Source organism: Theileria equi (assembly GCF_000342415.1).
Source record: "Theileria equi strain WA chromosome 4 map unlocalized gcontig_1105316255041, whole genome shotgun sequence".
In the NCBI taxonomy this organism is placed as follows: Eukaryota; Apicomplexa; class Aconoidasida; order Piroplasmida; family Theileriidae; genus Theileria; species Theileria equi.
In genome coordinates this window covers 1,242,309-1,256,486 of record NW_004668225.1, presented here as the reverse complement: position 1 = coordinate 1,256,486, position 14,178 = coordinate 1,242,309, and the positions used below count along the sequence as shown (strand labels likewise).

The 14,178-nt window shown below is 43.0% G+C and overlaps 6 protein-coding genes across 6 annotated transcripts, besides 1 other annotated feature; 5 read left to right on the top strand and 1 right to left on the bottom strand.

Annotated features, from left to right (window-relative positions):
* Positions 1 to 10: 10 nt before the first annotated feature.
* Positions 11 to 484, bottom strand: BEWA_050120 (conserved hypothetical protein; the record flags this gene model as incomplete). Its single annotated transcript, XM_004831939.1, has 1 exon — positions 11 to 484. One exon carries the CDS (start codon positions 482 to 484, stop codon positions 11 to 13), a length of 474 nt encoding a protein of 157 aa, XP_004831996.1.
* A 481-nt stretch (positions 485 to 965) lies between these two features.
* BEWA_050110 (hypothetical protein) lies at positions 966 to 2,069 on the top strand (the record flags this gene model as incomplete). Its single annotated transcript, XM_004831938.1, has 1 exon — positions 966 to 2,069. One exon carries the CDS (start codon positions 966 to 968, stop codon positions 2,067 to 2,069), a length of 1,104 nt encoding a protein of 367 aa, XP_004831995.1.
* Positions 2,070 to 3,283: 1,214 nt separating this feature from the next.
* BEWA_050100 (hypothetical protein) lies at positions 3,284 to 3,787 on the top strand (the record flags this gene model as incomplete). Its single annotated transcript, XM_004831937.1, has 1 exon — positions 3,284 to 3,787. One exon carries the CDS (start codon positions 3,284 to 3,286, stop codon positions 3,785 to 3,787), a length of 504 nt encoding a protein of 167 aa, XP_004831994.1.
* A 1,186-nt stretch (positions 3,788 to 4,973) lies between these two features.
* On the top strand, positions 4,974 to 6,851 carry BEWA_050090 (conserved hypothetical protein; the record flags this gene model as incomplete). Its single annotated transcript, XM_004831936.1, has 1 exon — positions 4,974 to 6,851. One exon carries the CDS (start codon positions 4,974 to 4,976, stop codon positions 6,849 to 6,851), a length of 1,878 nt encoding a protein of 625 aa, XP_004831993.1.
* A 591-nt stretch (positions 6,852 to 7,442) lies between these two features.
* Positions 7,443 to 8,633, top strand: BEWA_050080 (hypothetical protein; the record flags this gene model as incomplete). Its single annotated transcript, XM_004831935.1, has 1 exon — positions 7,443 to 8,633. The coding sequence occupies one exon, from the start codon at positions 7,443 to 7,445 to the stop codon at positions 8,631 to 8,633; it is 1,191 nt and encodes a 396-aa protein (XP_004831992.1).
* Positions 8,417 to 8,480: a sequence feature (GA-rich).
* Positions 8,634 to 10,100: 1,467 nt separating the features above from the next.
* BEWA_050070 (conserved hypothetical protein) lies at positions 10,101 to 14,125 on the top strand (the record flags this gene model as incomplete). The annotated part of the gene is made up of 5 exons (XM_004831934.1): positions 10,101 to 10,312; positions 10,376 to 10,511; positions 12,702 to 12,890; positions 12,984 to 13,278; positions 13,830 to 14,125. The coding sequence occupies 5 exons, from the start codon at positions 10,101 to 10,103 to the stop codon at positions 14,123 to 14,125; spliced, it is 1,128 nt and encodes a 375-aa protein (XP_004831991.1).
* Positions 14,126 to 14,178: the final 53 nt, after the last annotated feature.

Genomic DNA, 14,178 nt, shown 5'->3' with positions numbered 1-14,178 from the left:
AGAGCTCCTGCTAGTCGCATAGTCCCTCATTCTTCGGGACATTTCGCTTCATCTCATTATTATACGCGTTAACGAGCATTTGTTCATCCACCTTTGAGGGCACATGTGCAATATCCAGGGCGTCTCCTGGGACGAATGTGATGGCGTGGGTCTGCTTATCCTTCTTGTCTCTGGTCAGCCAAATGTCCTCCTTGGCCAGGAGTGCGTCGTAGGACTTGCGATTGGCGCAAATGATCTTCCACGAGACGTCCAGCTTCTCCTCCCAGAGCGATGGCGAGATGATCTGGCGAAGCTTGACCGAAGGGCACTCTGACAGTATCAAATCCTCGAGTTTTGAGATGGTAAAGTCCACCGGGACGTTGTACGCCCTCACGACGTTCTCTATGCCTCTGTCCTTGACCGCCTTTTCGCCATCCTTTGCAACATCCGATTTAGTGTCAATATTAGTCTGTGATTCTCCAGAATTTTGGTCTGATTCGCTCATTTTATCGTCATATCGACTGATGCTCCGGCCACACAACGGCGGCCACGTTTTTCGGTTTCCCGACGCCCCTTTGCTCTCCCAAATTTTTGTAGTATCCATTATGGTCTGATGGTCATGATGAGTGACTATGGAGTGAGAATACTGTGTCCATACGCCCATTTACAGCTACACACTTGGGGACTAGCGCCCGGATAGTCCGGGCCCGGTGGACCTCCAGTTTTCAGTTCCATCTCTCCAGCTCTTAGCTCCTTGAGATCCATGCATCGCAACGGAACCGGGAGGCGCCGTGTCCACGTACTGGTGGCGACAGATCCGAGTCTCTCCTGTCTCGTCTGGCCGTCCGTACTCGTGCGCCAGCAATCAGATCCACAAGTTTTAATCTTTCGATAATCAACACATGATCAGCCCTTGCAGTTTTGATCTGGTTGGTGACTTTATTTATACGCTCTTCTACTCTCTGCTCAATTTACTTGGTGTAAAAATGGCAAGCGCCGAAAGTATTGCTGACAGCGTCGAGGTCGAGGTCAACGTAGATCTCGATATCGTTGACGAAAATGTCCAATCCCGTGAACAAGAGTGCAATCTTGGCACCTGCGAAGGTGCATGCAGTCACCAAGACTTCAAAACCTCAGAGTCACTAGAAGCCCAGTACTCACCCTCCGATGCCAACGAAACACTCTCCAACGCCGAACATGATGGACAGCAGGATGGTGAATATGAGGGATGTGAAGGGAACGAACAAGTGGAAGGGGAATATAATGAATGCAAAGAAATTGTAGAGGCTCTGATGGAGAATAAGCAGAAGAACATGGACTCAGAAGACGAGGATGAAAAGGAAATGGATGAAGAACAGGAGGACTCCATGACAAACTACGCCGAATCCACCAATCAGACCTCTGATAATGGAGATAGCGAGCTCGGAGAAAACATCCAGGACGTGCTAAACAAAATTGAAGGGATGGATGAATGCGAGTTGGAGCAAATGATTGACCAGCTTGAAGCCTTTGAGTTGGACGATTCCGATGTTTCCATTCCAGTCTCCGAGAGCACACAAAGGGGAAGTAACGATGGAACCACGACCCCAAGCAAAAGTATTGTCAAGACTAAAAAGCTCAACTGGGAAGCAAAGGCCTCAACTCCGGGCTACATGCTTTCGTCCATCAGTAGACTCCAAAATGTAGATGACATTTGCAGAGCAAGAATGGCGGCAAGGGAAAGGATACAACAGAAGGCTCAAGAAAGGATCGAAGCAACTGCTAGCAAGGCAAAGATTGAAAAGGAACGCATCAAAAAGGAGATTCAGGACAAGAAAAAAGCAGAAGCCGCCGCCAGGGCAAATGTTGTAGCTGCCGAACGTGAGAGGGTAATTGCCGCAAAAAAGAAACAGGAAGAACATCTTGAAAGACTCAAGAAACAAATGTCTGAAAGGAACCGTAAAGAAGCCGTTGATAAGAAGAAAATGATGGAAGAAGTTGAAAACAAAAGGAAGGAACTCGCCAAGGCAAGAATGGAAGCTCTCAGGGAAAAGAAACCTATGAATGTCGGAAGCACTATATCTAAGAGTTCTCTCATCCAAACAAAATGAGTAAATGGGTATACCTCACTAATACTGAAAAACAAGGTCCTGGTTCGAGTTTAAAGTTACAAAGGTGGTGCTGGTGACATTACCTTTTTATTCAATAACCATCCATTTCCCAAGATAAACAACTAGTTAATTTTTATGTGCATTTAATGTTTTTGTGTTTTAGCTATAGTTTGTAGTTGTATGGTCGCAAATGGAGTTTACATGTAGATTGGTTTTGTGGGTCTGGATAATACGAGGATGTAGTTGAAACGTACTGTTCTACCTGTTAACCAGTTGAACTAGTGCATTTATAATTCCTTTTTATAAAAATGGTTGAGAGTATAAGCATGAGAACAAACTAGCGAGGGTGGATATGGATGGATTATAAAGTTATTTCAATGCTACAACAAATTACCTACCCCGTACGTACCGGATTGTTATATGTGCGTGATTAGTTCCTACACCCTTGTGGACACTACAGTTTCCTGTAGGTTTTGGGGAATAATCAGAACAGGCCTTTATAAATAAGATTTTTCGATTGTATTTCGACCTGACCTTGATTTCTTGACCATTTGAGTTTATCCTCTTACTGAGGATTCCAGCGAATCTCCTAGAGAGACTTACTGGTTCTTCAACGATTACTATAAGCGCCATAGTTTTATTACCGCCTTGCTTTTTAAAAGTTATGTTTATCCCCCGTCTACACTGGGTAGTTTTACAAGTCGCCACCTGTTTATATAAGAAGAAGTTTTTTCGATTAAATTCAGGTCCACATTGCAATTCGTCCAGGGTTAACGCTAACCTTACGTCAGCTAGATTATAATAAAGTCTTCTAGTGCCAAGTATGTCATTGTTGAACTCTTTGTCGTCAGTTTGGAATGATGCACGGTAGGTTGTACCAGTTTGTTTAACGATTGGTTTGGGTCTTATTCTTCCACTATCATCATGTTTTTGTTGCTTTTTAAGAGGCAATATGTTTCCCTGTTTACTCTCTGTATGATCGCAAGCTCGTACCCATTTAGAAAAGATTTTTTGATTAGATTCAGGTAGGCATTGCCGTTATCTCTATCGGAATGGACTTCCAATGCTTATTCATCGTAGTTAAAGAGCCTAAGATGGTGTATTTTAGAGAATATATCTCTAAAATAAGAAATATCTAACAATCGATATTTTTCACCAAAAGATTTCAACTCAGTGAGGTCGATAAAGATGAGTTTGTTGCGAAGGCAAAGACAATGGTTGGAGAATCTAGAGAGGATGCTTCTCTAAATATTGGTCATCCGAGTAGATTAATATGTAAGTCTTTTGACTATACTTTCGCTGGTAATGCTGTTCAACTCATTGTTCCTAATAAAGGTGTTTCTGTATCAAAACTCATGAATGGTAGTGAAGAAGTGTGGACCGCTGAGGAGGAAGAAGCGTTTGACCATGCGGAGATATACCTTAATAGGGATGGCAGAGCAGAACTTGCAGTTTTAATATTAAGAACATCTTCTGGCCTATCACGAAGAGATTACGCAAGGGATGAAAATGGATGGGCGGTCTGTGATAATAGTGAAGACAAGATGCTAAGCTTAGTGGTTATTACTCAGTGTATCTCAAACTTTGAACTCGACCTCTCTGCTTCTAGTGATACTAAAGAATGCACTATTTTCCAGGTAGAGTTACTGGGAGTCACTACCAAGCACTTTTACCCTAAACCTGGCCATGTCTCATCAAGGTTAATGATGGTACAATAACCTGTGGATACCTTCAGAACCTTTGGGTGCTTGTCTCTTTTGTCTTGTTTATAAGAAAGGCGACAAGGAACTACTTGAAGTAGCGGTTATAGAGGCGTCCTTAAGGAAATGGAAATTCTTTGAAAAGACTGCTGATGGTGAATGGAATGAAATTGGTAGTGAACCATTTATTGAGAAGGTTGAAGAGATGAGAAAGTCTGGATTACTTACTACTCCAACTCAAGGGTCTCCTAATCCCGCTTCAAAGATTCCTACCAGCCATAAACCTACTGTATCACAGTAAAACGCTTTAATTGTACACTAGAATGATAATTTAAAGACTACTCATTCATCCTATGGATGGATACTCTCTTGTTGGTATGCTGGAATACCATAGTTATACCCCTTGTTCACACTCCATTGGAGTGTTCATGCTTAATTAATGATAGTCTCTTACATGCACAGGTAGAATAACGAGCACTAGACGTCTATACTCCTCATTAGACATCCATTACCCATCATTCGTGTGTTGACTCGCTACAGAAGAAGAATGAGGAGCCAAAGTGCCAACCAACCATATAGGACATGCACATATGACCCTCTAATTTAGCCAGGAATGTCAAGAATGGGTGGAGAAATCCATTGCATGATGGTGAGATTCGTCCATGTCCAAAAGCCCGCGAGATTCTTACCGCATTAAAAGGCCATGGTGAAAATCGTAGAGCCATTATCCATTTTAAAACATCCATATTCCCTCATGGAATATCGCCAACGTCCGGAAGAAAAATGATAAATTCCATGCAATCTGCCCCTCTTCTTCTCAACTGGAACATCAGCCGAGACTCGCGACCCTCAGGTCCACTATTCTCAGTGCCATCACATCATTAACAAGCGCAAGATACGCTCAGTGGTCCTCCATTCAACTGTTATTGTCCAAAAACGGAGAGCCCTGGGCCGATACTTTTCCCCACTTGGAGCAAGACACCCAAACTCGTTATTGCCATGCTCTGCCTCTCAACTCATATCTGTGCATTCCAAACACGGTTATAATGCTTGTATACTGGTGTACTAGGTCGTCTGAGCGACCTGGGTCCTGGACTAGAAAGCATTAGTCCCAATCGCAACATCATTCTTCCGACCTCAGGAATCATTCGCTCAGGTAAATCTCCCAGGGCATTCACATGGTAATCTACGCAAAACCCGCATAATGCACATGTCCTTTGATATGGCGAGGACGAAGGAGCTGTGCAAGAAGGTGGTAATGTTTTTAATTGGGTTCAACATACTGCAGCCTACATTCCTGCTATTCTCCACATCCTACTATGTTGTTGCAAGATTTGGGTTCCCAAGGACAGAAATTGGCACCTTTGTCAACAGGACAAATGTCTCAATCACATTCATGGCTGCGATTTCAGCCGTTATCATGTCTCTGTATCTGCTATGGGTAGCTCCAAAGTTTGGTCTGACTAAACACAACCACTTTTTATCAATCTTGACAACATCTCTAGCATTCGTCTTTGATGCGCTGGTACTAATAGCTTATACTTGTGGAGGAGCAACGGGTAATATCACCCTCTACTACTGGGCATTGGTTATGACTGCGATTTGTCTCGGCACCAACCAACTGCTCTGTCCCTCAGTTGACCCAAAGAACATTCCACTCTTCTCTTTTGGCATTCCTGTGTCTGAATTGCGGGTGTTTTTTTACCACGTAATATTCAGGCATATTGTTGCAAAGTATAACATTTCCAACATTGACTTTAAGCTCGTGACTGGTCAGCTTTCCATAGCCGCTACTGCATCGTTTTTAGCTGCCGTCTTATGGGTGTATTGCTACCATGATACGGGGCATGCATCAGATGGAATTTGCATAGAGATTGAAAGGACCTCCAACTATGCATGCAAGGTTGGTGAGCAAAGCGTTGATGTCATGGTAAAACAGGAGCCCAAAGTTGAGGGATTCAAAAGGTACGAGCATTCTCTGGATGGTGTAAAACCTTTTAAAATATCAAATCTATCGAATAAAAATGCACCCGTTGGAGAAGTTACGCTGCCCACTGGCACACTGCGCAAAGTCGCTGTTTATACGAATGACTCGGATACAGCTCTCCTTGTGGAGATCCTTACAGAGTGCAGTACAGACAAAAAAATCTCAGTGTCTACTTATGACTACTTTTTTTTCAATGCAGTTGTTTCAAAATGGTTTGGCTACAGAATAAACGATGGCCAAGAAATGGATAGTAACACTTTAATCGCAGTATTAACAAGACTTAAAGTTGACATGATGAGCGAGATCCCAAAGGACATTGTGGAGGTTCTTGAACCCACAAATAGAAACACGGACTTTTGGCTTGCTCTCAAGCAAGGATACCCGTTCATGCTAATGTTTGGACTGTCAATAGCGTTCCTTTGTGCATTTTATCCCGCTATAGTCCCGTACAAACTTATAGATCCAACACGTGGCTACTATGTAGACCTCGTTAACATTTTCATTCGCACGATACCAGCTCTTTTGAACTGCGTAATATGCAATGTGGACTCCCTAAAGAAGTACTCTCCACAATGTGATTGGAGAGAGAAAAAGGGATGGAGGTTCTCGTGGCTCATTTTTATCCCATATTTGTTTGCAATTCTTGTTGCTCTTCTCATTCTTCATTATCCAAATTTGGCACTGTGCAAGCTCATGAAAAACAATACGACGTTCGTGGGAATACTGACAACAATGATTGGTGTTAGCTTTGTTACTGGTAGGTCTATTGGATTAACGGCTCTGCCATACCAGAAAAGCGCCAATATAGACCCACTGACCGGGAAGCCCATGAGCAATGTCGCCAGCATGAATACAAAACTAATGTGTTCATGCATGCTCATGTATTATGCACTTTCTGTTGTTATAATTCCAGCTGGAAACGGCTATCACAAAGCGTATTCCAAGTATGAGCATGATATAGACCACTGGCCGACAGAGGGCTACGGTTTCTGGAGCTCACTCGGATTTTGGTTCTCCGATACAGTGAAAGAGGGAGGGAATATTTTGGGATGCTCCTTTACCACTGATTTAACTAGGCATATGTCTAAAAACTAAGTTGCTATGTGTCAATATCAAGGCGCAAAATTGGGGGTTGTTTCATGTTGCTTTGTAACATACCTACGCACTTCCAAAGCTGCATGTTTGTCGTATGCGTATGAAGACTTTGAAATTGGATTTTGTATATTTAACGCACCTAAATATTCTCCACCTAGGACAATGTAATTATATTACTGGAGGTGATAGGGAGCCATTGCTCATGCATTTGTATCATTGAGCTGTGAACCTAACATTTTAAACTCTTGTACATACGTAGTAGTTGATGTCTGTATAGATTCTCCGCAAATTCTTTTGCATAAATCCTCCATTTAATGCTGTGTTTTCCCATATTTATATGAGCCTGTATGCTCGTCGGGAGATGGAGGAATGGTCTATTATGAGATACTATACATTGTCTTTCATCCAGTAGACTATCCATAGGGATCATTCAGAGGACCGTTCATAGTTGTTCATCTTGTTCTGTGGATAGTCTCTCTGACGGTGAGCTAGTTGTGAGGGAGGATGAATGTATGGGTGAGGAGTAGCTAGGAGACTGCTCATGGATCTCAGAGCTTTGAAAAGATTTAAAGATAGGGTTAAGAATGGAGGATGAATGGTGGAGGGAATATACTCCACTTAAATGTCTATGGCAGATGTGGAGAGAATGGAGATCGACAATGCAAATGTGGTAGTGGTAACCTTATTGCTGAGAAGAAGCCAAACACTCCGGTAACAGGATTTACCTGTTATACTCATGGCCTTAGGAATGGGTATGGAAATACTTTTACGCTCAACAACAAACTACAAGATGGAGGTAAGATAATAGAAGTAAGAGGATTGGTAAGAGAACCTATCTCTGGTGTTAAGAAAGTCTCTGTCTACTACTGGGATCAGGCAGAAACAAAACCCCTCCTACTTGAAGTTAAATATGGTGGTGGTACAACTATATATTACGCCAAGGATAACAATGGTGGCAGTAACTGGAATTTTATTTTTCAATCTCAATCCAGTAAGGAACTTGAGGAGAAGCTGGATGAACTAGTCTGTCTACATCACAACGCAGTCACAATTAACCTTAGCAAGGGTCTATCCACAGGAGGTCAGCATAACTATTGTTGCAGCGGCAATCATGGTCAAAAGGTCTCCGTCACTCCCGTAAAAGTTTCATGTAATAAACAGGGTCATCAACGTCACTTTAAATACTACAAACATGAGGTTAATACTAGTTCTGGTACTGGAATTAAATTAGCAGCTATCAAGTATTATGTTGGTGGTAATAGTCTCAAGAATAGAAATAATATAACTTTAAGTGGACAGTCGATATCCGATGTAAAGAGTGTATATGCCTTCTACTGTTCAGAGAATGACCCAGTATTGATATATGTTGACTCACCTGGACAAGGTGTCAATGGTTGGTACAAGAAAGGTAACAGTGATAGTAGTGGTAATGAAGAATGGACCAAAGTCCCTGATCTCCGAGAGATAACACATAGGAATCTGGACGCAGGCACTCTAAACCATGAACAATATAACCAACTTGTTGGCGCACTAATAGAGGCTGGATGTACAAGTTATAAAGAATGTCCTGCTCCTACTGCTCCTCTCTCTACTTCTTCTGATGATTCTACTCCTGCTTCTCCTGCTCCTGGTACTGCTGAAAAATTTGTTTTTGAATATGCTACCGGTCTAGGAGTAATTGTTTCTTCTGTTTTTGGTGGATCCGGATTAACTGGTTTCTTGGGATATAAGGGTTATAAGCTCTTAAAGAATTCTAGGGATCCTTGGGTTAGACAAATATGAGTCTATGGAGATACTCTAGTAGGGAGACTACCTTGTGTGCTGGTAGTTGGTCTAATGGAGTAGGATGACTTAAAGGAGTACTACTGTGGAAGGATTCTGAGAATAGTAAGGAGCTTGCCACGCTTATGGAGGACCTCCCCCGTGAACCCTTGTAGAAGACTTAGGACACCAACGGACTCTTTACACGGATCATCCGCTACGCTTGAGCATTCACTCAAGGGTCATCATGGCTCACTCCATCGTGACAAACTACCCTCTTATAGGTTCCTTTTAATCGCCTTGCGAATACACGGGCTCCTATACTCCGTATACTCGCCATTACTACCTAGCCTATCCTTCTTCTATGGACTCCCTACGGTCGTCTAGTACTCCTTACATTCGTACTTGCACAGTGAGGAATCAAACTCTTCATTAGGCTCCCAGAGGTCGCCATTGTCAGCATTATACTCACCTCAAAACTCTGAATTTTTGGCTAAAAAAACTCAGTGAAGCCCCAAAAACAAAACAACGTCGTGCGTGAGTGCAGACACCATAAACGGCGCCAAAATCTGCACACACTCGGTTCATTCAATGAGAATCGACAAATCTTGACATTTTCTGGGCAATGAATGCCAAGATTTTTGGCTGCAGCCTCGTTTTCCCGGCGGTTTTGTTGCTCGGGGGTGCCGTCGTCTCTTCTCTCTCACTGGGATCGGATTCGTCGAGAAAAAACGATTCCATAGAGAGTTTGAATGTTACCTTGGACAATTCTGAGCCTTTCAGGGCGATTCTCAGTCTCCTAGAAGGTGAGTTTTGGCACTGACATTTTGGTCTCACGGTTTTCAGGTTTTAATGCGCCGACCAGCGGCACTAGCGGCTCTCAAGTCGATGGTAATGGAGGTGGAGGGGACGGCTCTGGCAGCCCAAAGGACGAGCGAGAAGGCTACAATGGAGGAGAGAATGGAGCAGCCACAGGAAGCTCTGAGGACGCTCTGAGAACAATTTTGACCTATTTAGGGGACGACAGTACCAGGATCATCTCATGTGAGTCTCCATAGCGACACAAAACGAGCTACAGACATTGCACAAATGGCGGCAGCACAGGCCAACGGAGCGTCGCAGAGTTCATCCGTAACTCCGGAGGCAATCGTCGAGAACATATCGGCAACCTTGCAGTCCCAAGAAGGCGGATTTCACTACGACAAGGTCAAAGAGTGAGTTTATCATCTGTACTACATTCTGGGTACCTTTCTTCCTAGCCATTCTTCTAGGTACCCCTGTCCCTTTACCTCTAAAATCGCACATTTTCCACTTTACCGACTAATGCAACCATTCAGGGCAATTTACAACTGGGCATCCTTCTATCTGTCTGGAGTCGGCGATAAGTCGGTGGAATCTGGAGCGTAGGCCGAGAGTGCGGCAGCCCATTGGGTTGCGGCGTTGGTTCCTCCGTTTACCACAATTTATCCTCTAGTTGCCTATACGAGAATGTTAGCGACTAGACTCCTGCAGACTGGCCACATTAATCGCAGCATCGGCGCGGTTTTGCGTGCTGATGGGCCCTTGGCAAATTTAGGGACGAAACTGGGCTACAATTTGAATTTCGGACGTAACATCAGTACCATAAACCTAGAAAGACCGACTAAACCGCATTTTGGACTCGTTATTGTGCCTCAACAGACGGTATACATCATTGAGAGGTTAGTATCTTTTCTACTCGTAAAAACTCCAAAACCAACCACTTATTAATGCTAAATACGTAGGTTTGGAAAGTATAAAAAGACCATTGGCGCTGGACTGCATCTACTATGGCCAAAGATTGACAAGATTTCGTACGTTCACTCGCTAAAGGAGAATACTATTGTGATTCCTAATCAAACTGCGATTACAAAGGATAATGTAGGTTTAATACATGTTTGGATGAGATGTAAAGCGACCAACGGGAGCCTGTATATCCACGAGGCTCAGTAGGGGAATGGTTGCCTAGGGAGTAGCTAAGGAGTACACTGATCATTCATTCATCCTTGTACATTGCCCATTCTGCTCACACCAGTTGAGACATTAATGGAGTACTACTATGGAAGGATGATTGGAAGATAGTATGGAGTTAGAGATACTGTGAGGTAATAATGTACTAGAGTGTTAGTAAAAATGAAGGATGGATGAGTGAAGAGGGTGTAACCATACAAATCGGTTACTATCCTGGGAGTAGTGGTGTTATATTGGATGGTAATGGAGGATACTTCTACAATACTGATGATGGTAAAAGAGTTAACCTAAAGGTGGATGGTTATCCTCAAAAATATGGAGTGTACTTAAAGTTAACGCATACTCCAGAAAATGCCAATTTACAAGGTATTACACACAATAAAAATTTTCTTTCTGGATTTGAGAATTTTGGAATTCACAAAATTGTAACGGTCTTTTACTGGACTGGAGATGTTTCTCATACTAAACCCTTGGTAATTCAACTTGGCGAGGGAGACAATGGCTACTATACCACTAATGATGGTACCACTTGGAATGAGGATTGTCAAATTAAAAACTATACTCTCAAGTCCAAGTTAGATAGGCAAAACTGTAGTAGAAATGATTCTCACGTTATAGCTATCTTGGAAAAAAACGGTACTAGTAATGGTCACTACAGTTGTCCTGGTTGTCAGAATAAGCAAATTAAGGTAATGTCCGATAGTATGTCAACTTACATCCACTCTAAACATTCTACTGGTTATTCACAACCCATCTCAGTAGCTACTTTCAGAGATAATAAAAATGATCATATTGGACTCCCATCTCTAAAGGATGTTGACACCGTTCATGTCTACTTTAATTCAAAAGTAAACGTAACACCCCTCCTTATTCACTATAACAAAGGCGAGCACAAGTGGTTCAGGAGAAATACCAAAGATGGCAATACCTGGACTGAGATCGGCAAGAATCATGATAACAGGCCTTCCGATGTTAATGACAATGTAAAGATACCGGCCCTCTTAAAACTTTCGGATTATTACCCCAAAGTTACTATCAAGTTATCTATGCCTGCTGATGCACCATACACTGATGAAAGTACAGGCATAAGTATAACTGTGAGAGCTACTTCAGTTTATGGTGGATATTCTAAATTTGAACATTCTCTCTGTGGTGGATTATTTATGGTTAAGAGCGTTATACATGGCCAAAGTATTACTCTAAATGGCATAAAATCAGACACTCCTGTGAATTCCGTATCATTCTTCTATTGGAGTGAAGATTCTTCTTATGCTAATCCCCTCCTTGTCCAACTTGGAGAAAATACGTATTATAGTTGGAGTTCTGGAAATGACTGGGGTCCGGATTCATCTTCTGACTTAATAAGAAAACTGGACAAACAGAACTGCAGACGTAATAGTGCACATGTTGCCAACATTTCGCATCATACCACTGCTAGCTATTACTGTTATGCTTGTAGCAATAGCGTTCAGATTGATGTGGAGTCCTCAGATGAGGCCGGTGGAAAGTACAAGCGAGTTACCCATACCATAAGAGGTGGAAATAAAATTGGTAGGATTGATGATAGCTATCCTCCACAGTATGGTATTAAGATTACTGCTAGTATCACATCACTTACTGCATTCAACTATCCAAAAGCAAATAATAAGGCCCTACTAATCCATGTAGGCAGTGGTTGGTTCAAAAGGAAACGTAAAGATAGTGATGAATGGGTTTCAGCAGAGGGAGATAAATTAGATGGTGATGATTCTTCTAACATTCTCCCACTTTTGAAGGCTATAAATGGAGATAAGGAAGAACTTACTCCAGGAGATATAGCAACTTATGTAGCAGAGGGTCTAGCATCGGTTGGTATGGGCGGACTTGGATTCTGGAAAGGACCAGCTGTATTAAGAGGTATAATTTCACTAGTAAGGACGGCATTATGAGACACTCCCCTCTAGACTACTCTCTTGTTGGTATACTGGAATGATAGGACTTGTACTCACTTCTACTTCCAAATGAAGAGTCATTTTCCGAAGACAGCACCTTTCCAGCCTTACATACAACATTCTATACACAATAAACACCAACAAATCAGTCCCTCATACGAACTCATAGGTCATGATACAAATCGACGGAGTTCTCTACGTCAAGTGTGTAAACCCGTACGATGCATCATATGGAGTAGAAGACCCAATCTTTGCCATTACACAATTGGCACAGACAACAATGAGGTCGGAACTTGGCAAACTATCACTCGATGCCACATTTTTGGAGAGGGACAATTTGAACAGCTTAATCGTAAATGTAAGTTTGCACTCTTCATTTTCTGGAGGTAGTAATGGCCACGTACTTCCGCGATGACCCATTCCCCTTTGGACATTTTATACCAAAATTTAGAATATAAACATCGCTTCAAAGTCTTGGGGTGTGACGTGCATGAGGTACGAAATTAGGGATATTACGCTCCCCAAGAACATCAGCTCTGCCATGGAAAAGCAGGCTGAGGCAGAGAGAATGAAGCGTGCAGAGATTTTGAGAAGTGAAGGAGACCGTGAGAGTGAGATTAACATTGCTCTCGCAAATAGGGAAATTGAGATTCTCCGTGCCGAGGGAGAAGCAAAGGCCGAAAGGCAACGAGCCGAAGCCACCGCATATGCGTTGGAAGTTATCACAGATACACTCAAGAAGGAAGGTAAGTTAAATGTGAATGGAGCGTAGCGGAATGAACATGGGCGACCATAGGCTTTAGCCGACTGAAAGGAGGATTAAAGCGAATATACGAAGTATAGGAGCTGTAAAGGCGACAAACCGGAGCATAAATGACTACAGAGAGATGAAAAGAATGGAGATGGAGCTCATGCATCTTCCGATGAATGGGTAGATACAACTAGGTGATGAGTATTCACGTAGTCCCTAGTGGTAGTCTATCCATATACCAATGAATACACAGGCTCCCTGCGGTCGCTTATGCTCCTATACTGGAGCATACTCACAAGACTCCTCTATTCACTTCGCTCATAGAGTCTCCATCACTATTCCACTCGTTACACTCATTCCATAGTGATATACTACCTAGTCTATGACGTCGGTAGGTCACCTGTTTCAGTACTCCTTACAGTCGTACTATTGCTCCCTCCGGCTGAAGCCTCTGGTCGGTATTATGCTCACTCTGTTCGCCTAGTCCCTCATTCTTCGGAACTTGTACTCCGCATACTCGTTTCACCCGTACATACATTCATTTAGGTGTTTCCGAGGCCGTAACTTTGCGTTTGGCGGAGCGTTACATTGCGGCGTTTTCGAAATTGGCCAAGACTACAAACACGGTGATTCTCCCAAACAACATTGGCGGTTCGGGCGACTTGATAACTCAGGCAGTGACGATTTTCAACAGCTTGAACAAGCAGCTAAGGGGCGGTCTTGACTCTTCCTCTCCTCAGGTCACTGGTTCTTCCTCTGTGGAATCCGCTTCTTCTGAGGTCCATCTGAGCGATTCTCCCAGGTGCTTGCCGGAAACACACATGAGAGATGTCAAAAGGTAGCGAATGGCCTCGACTGCCCAGAGCCCTATTGGAGAGCGGGTGGCCCACCAGGG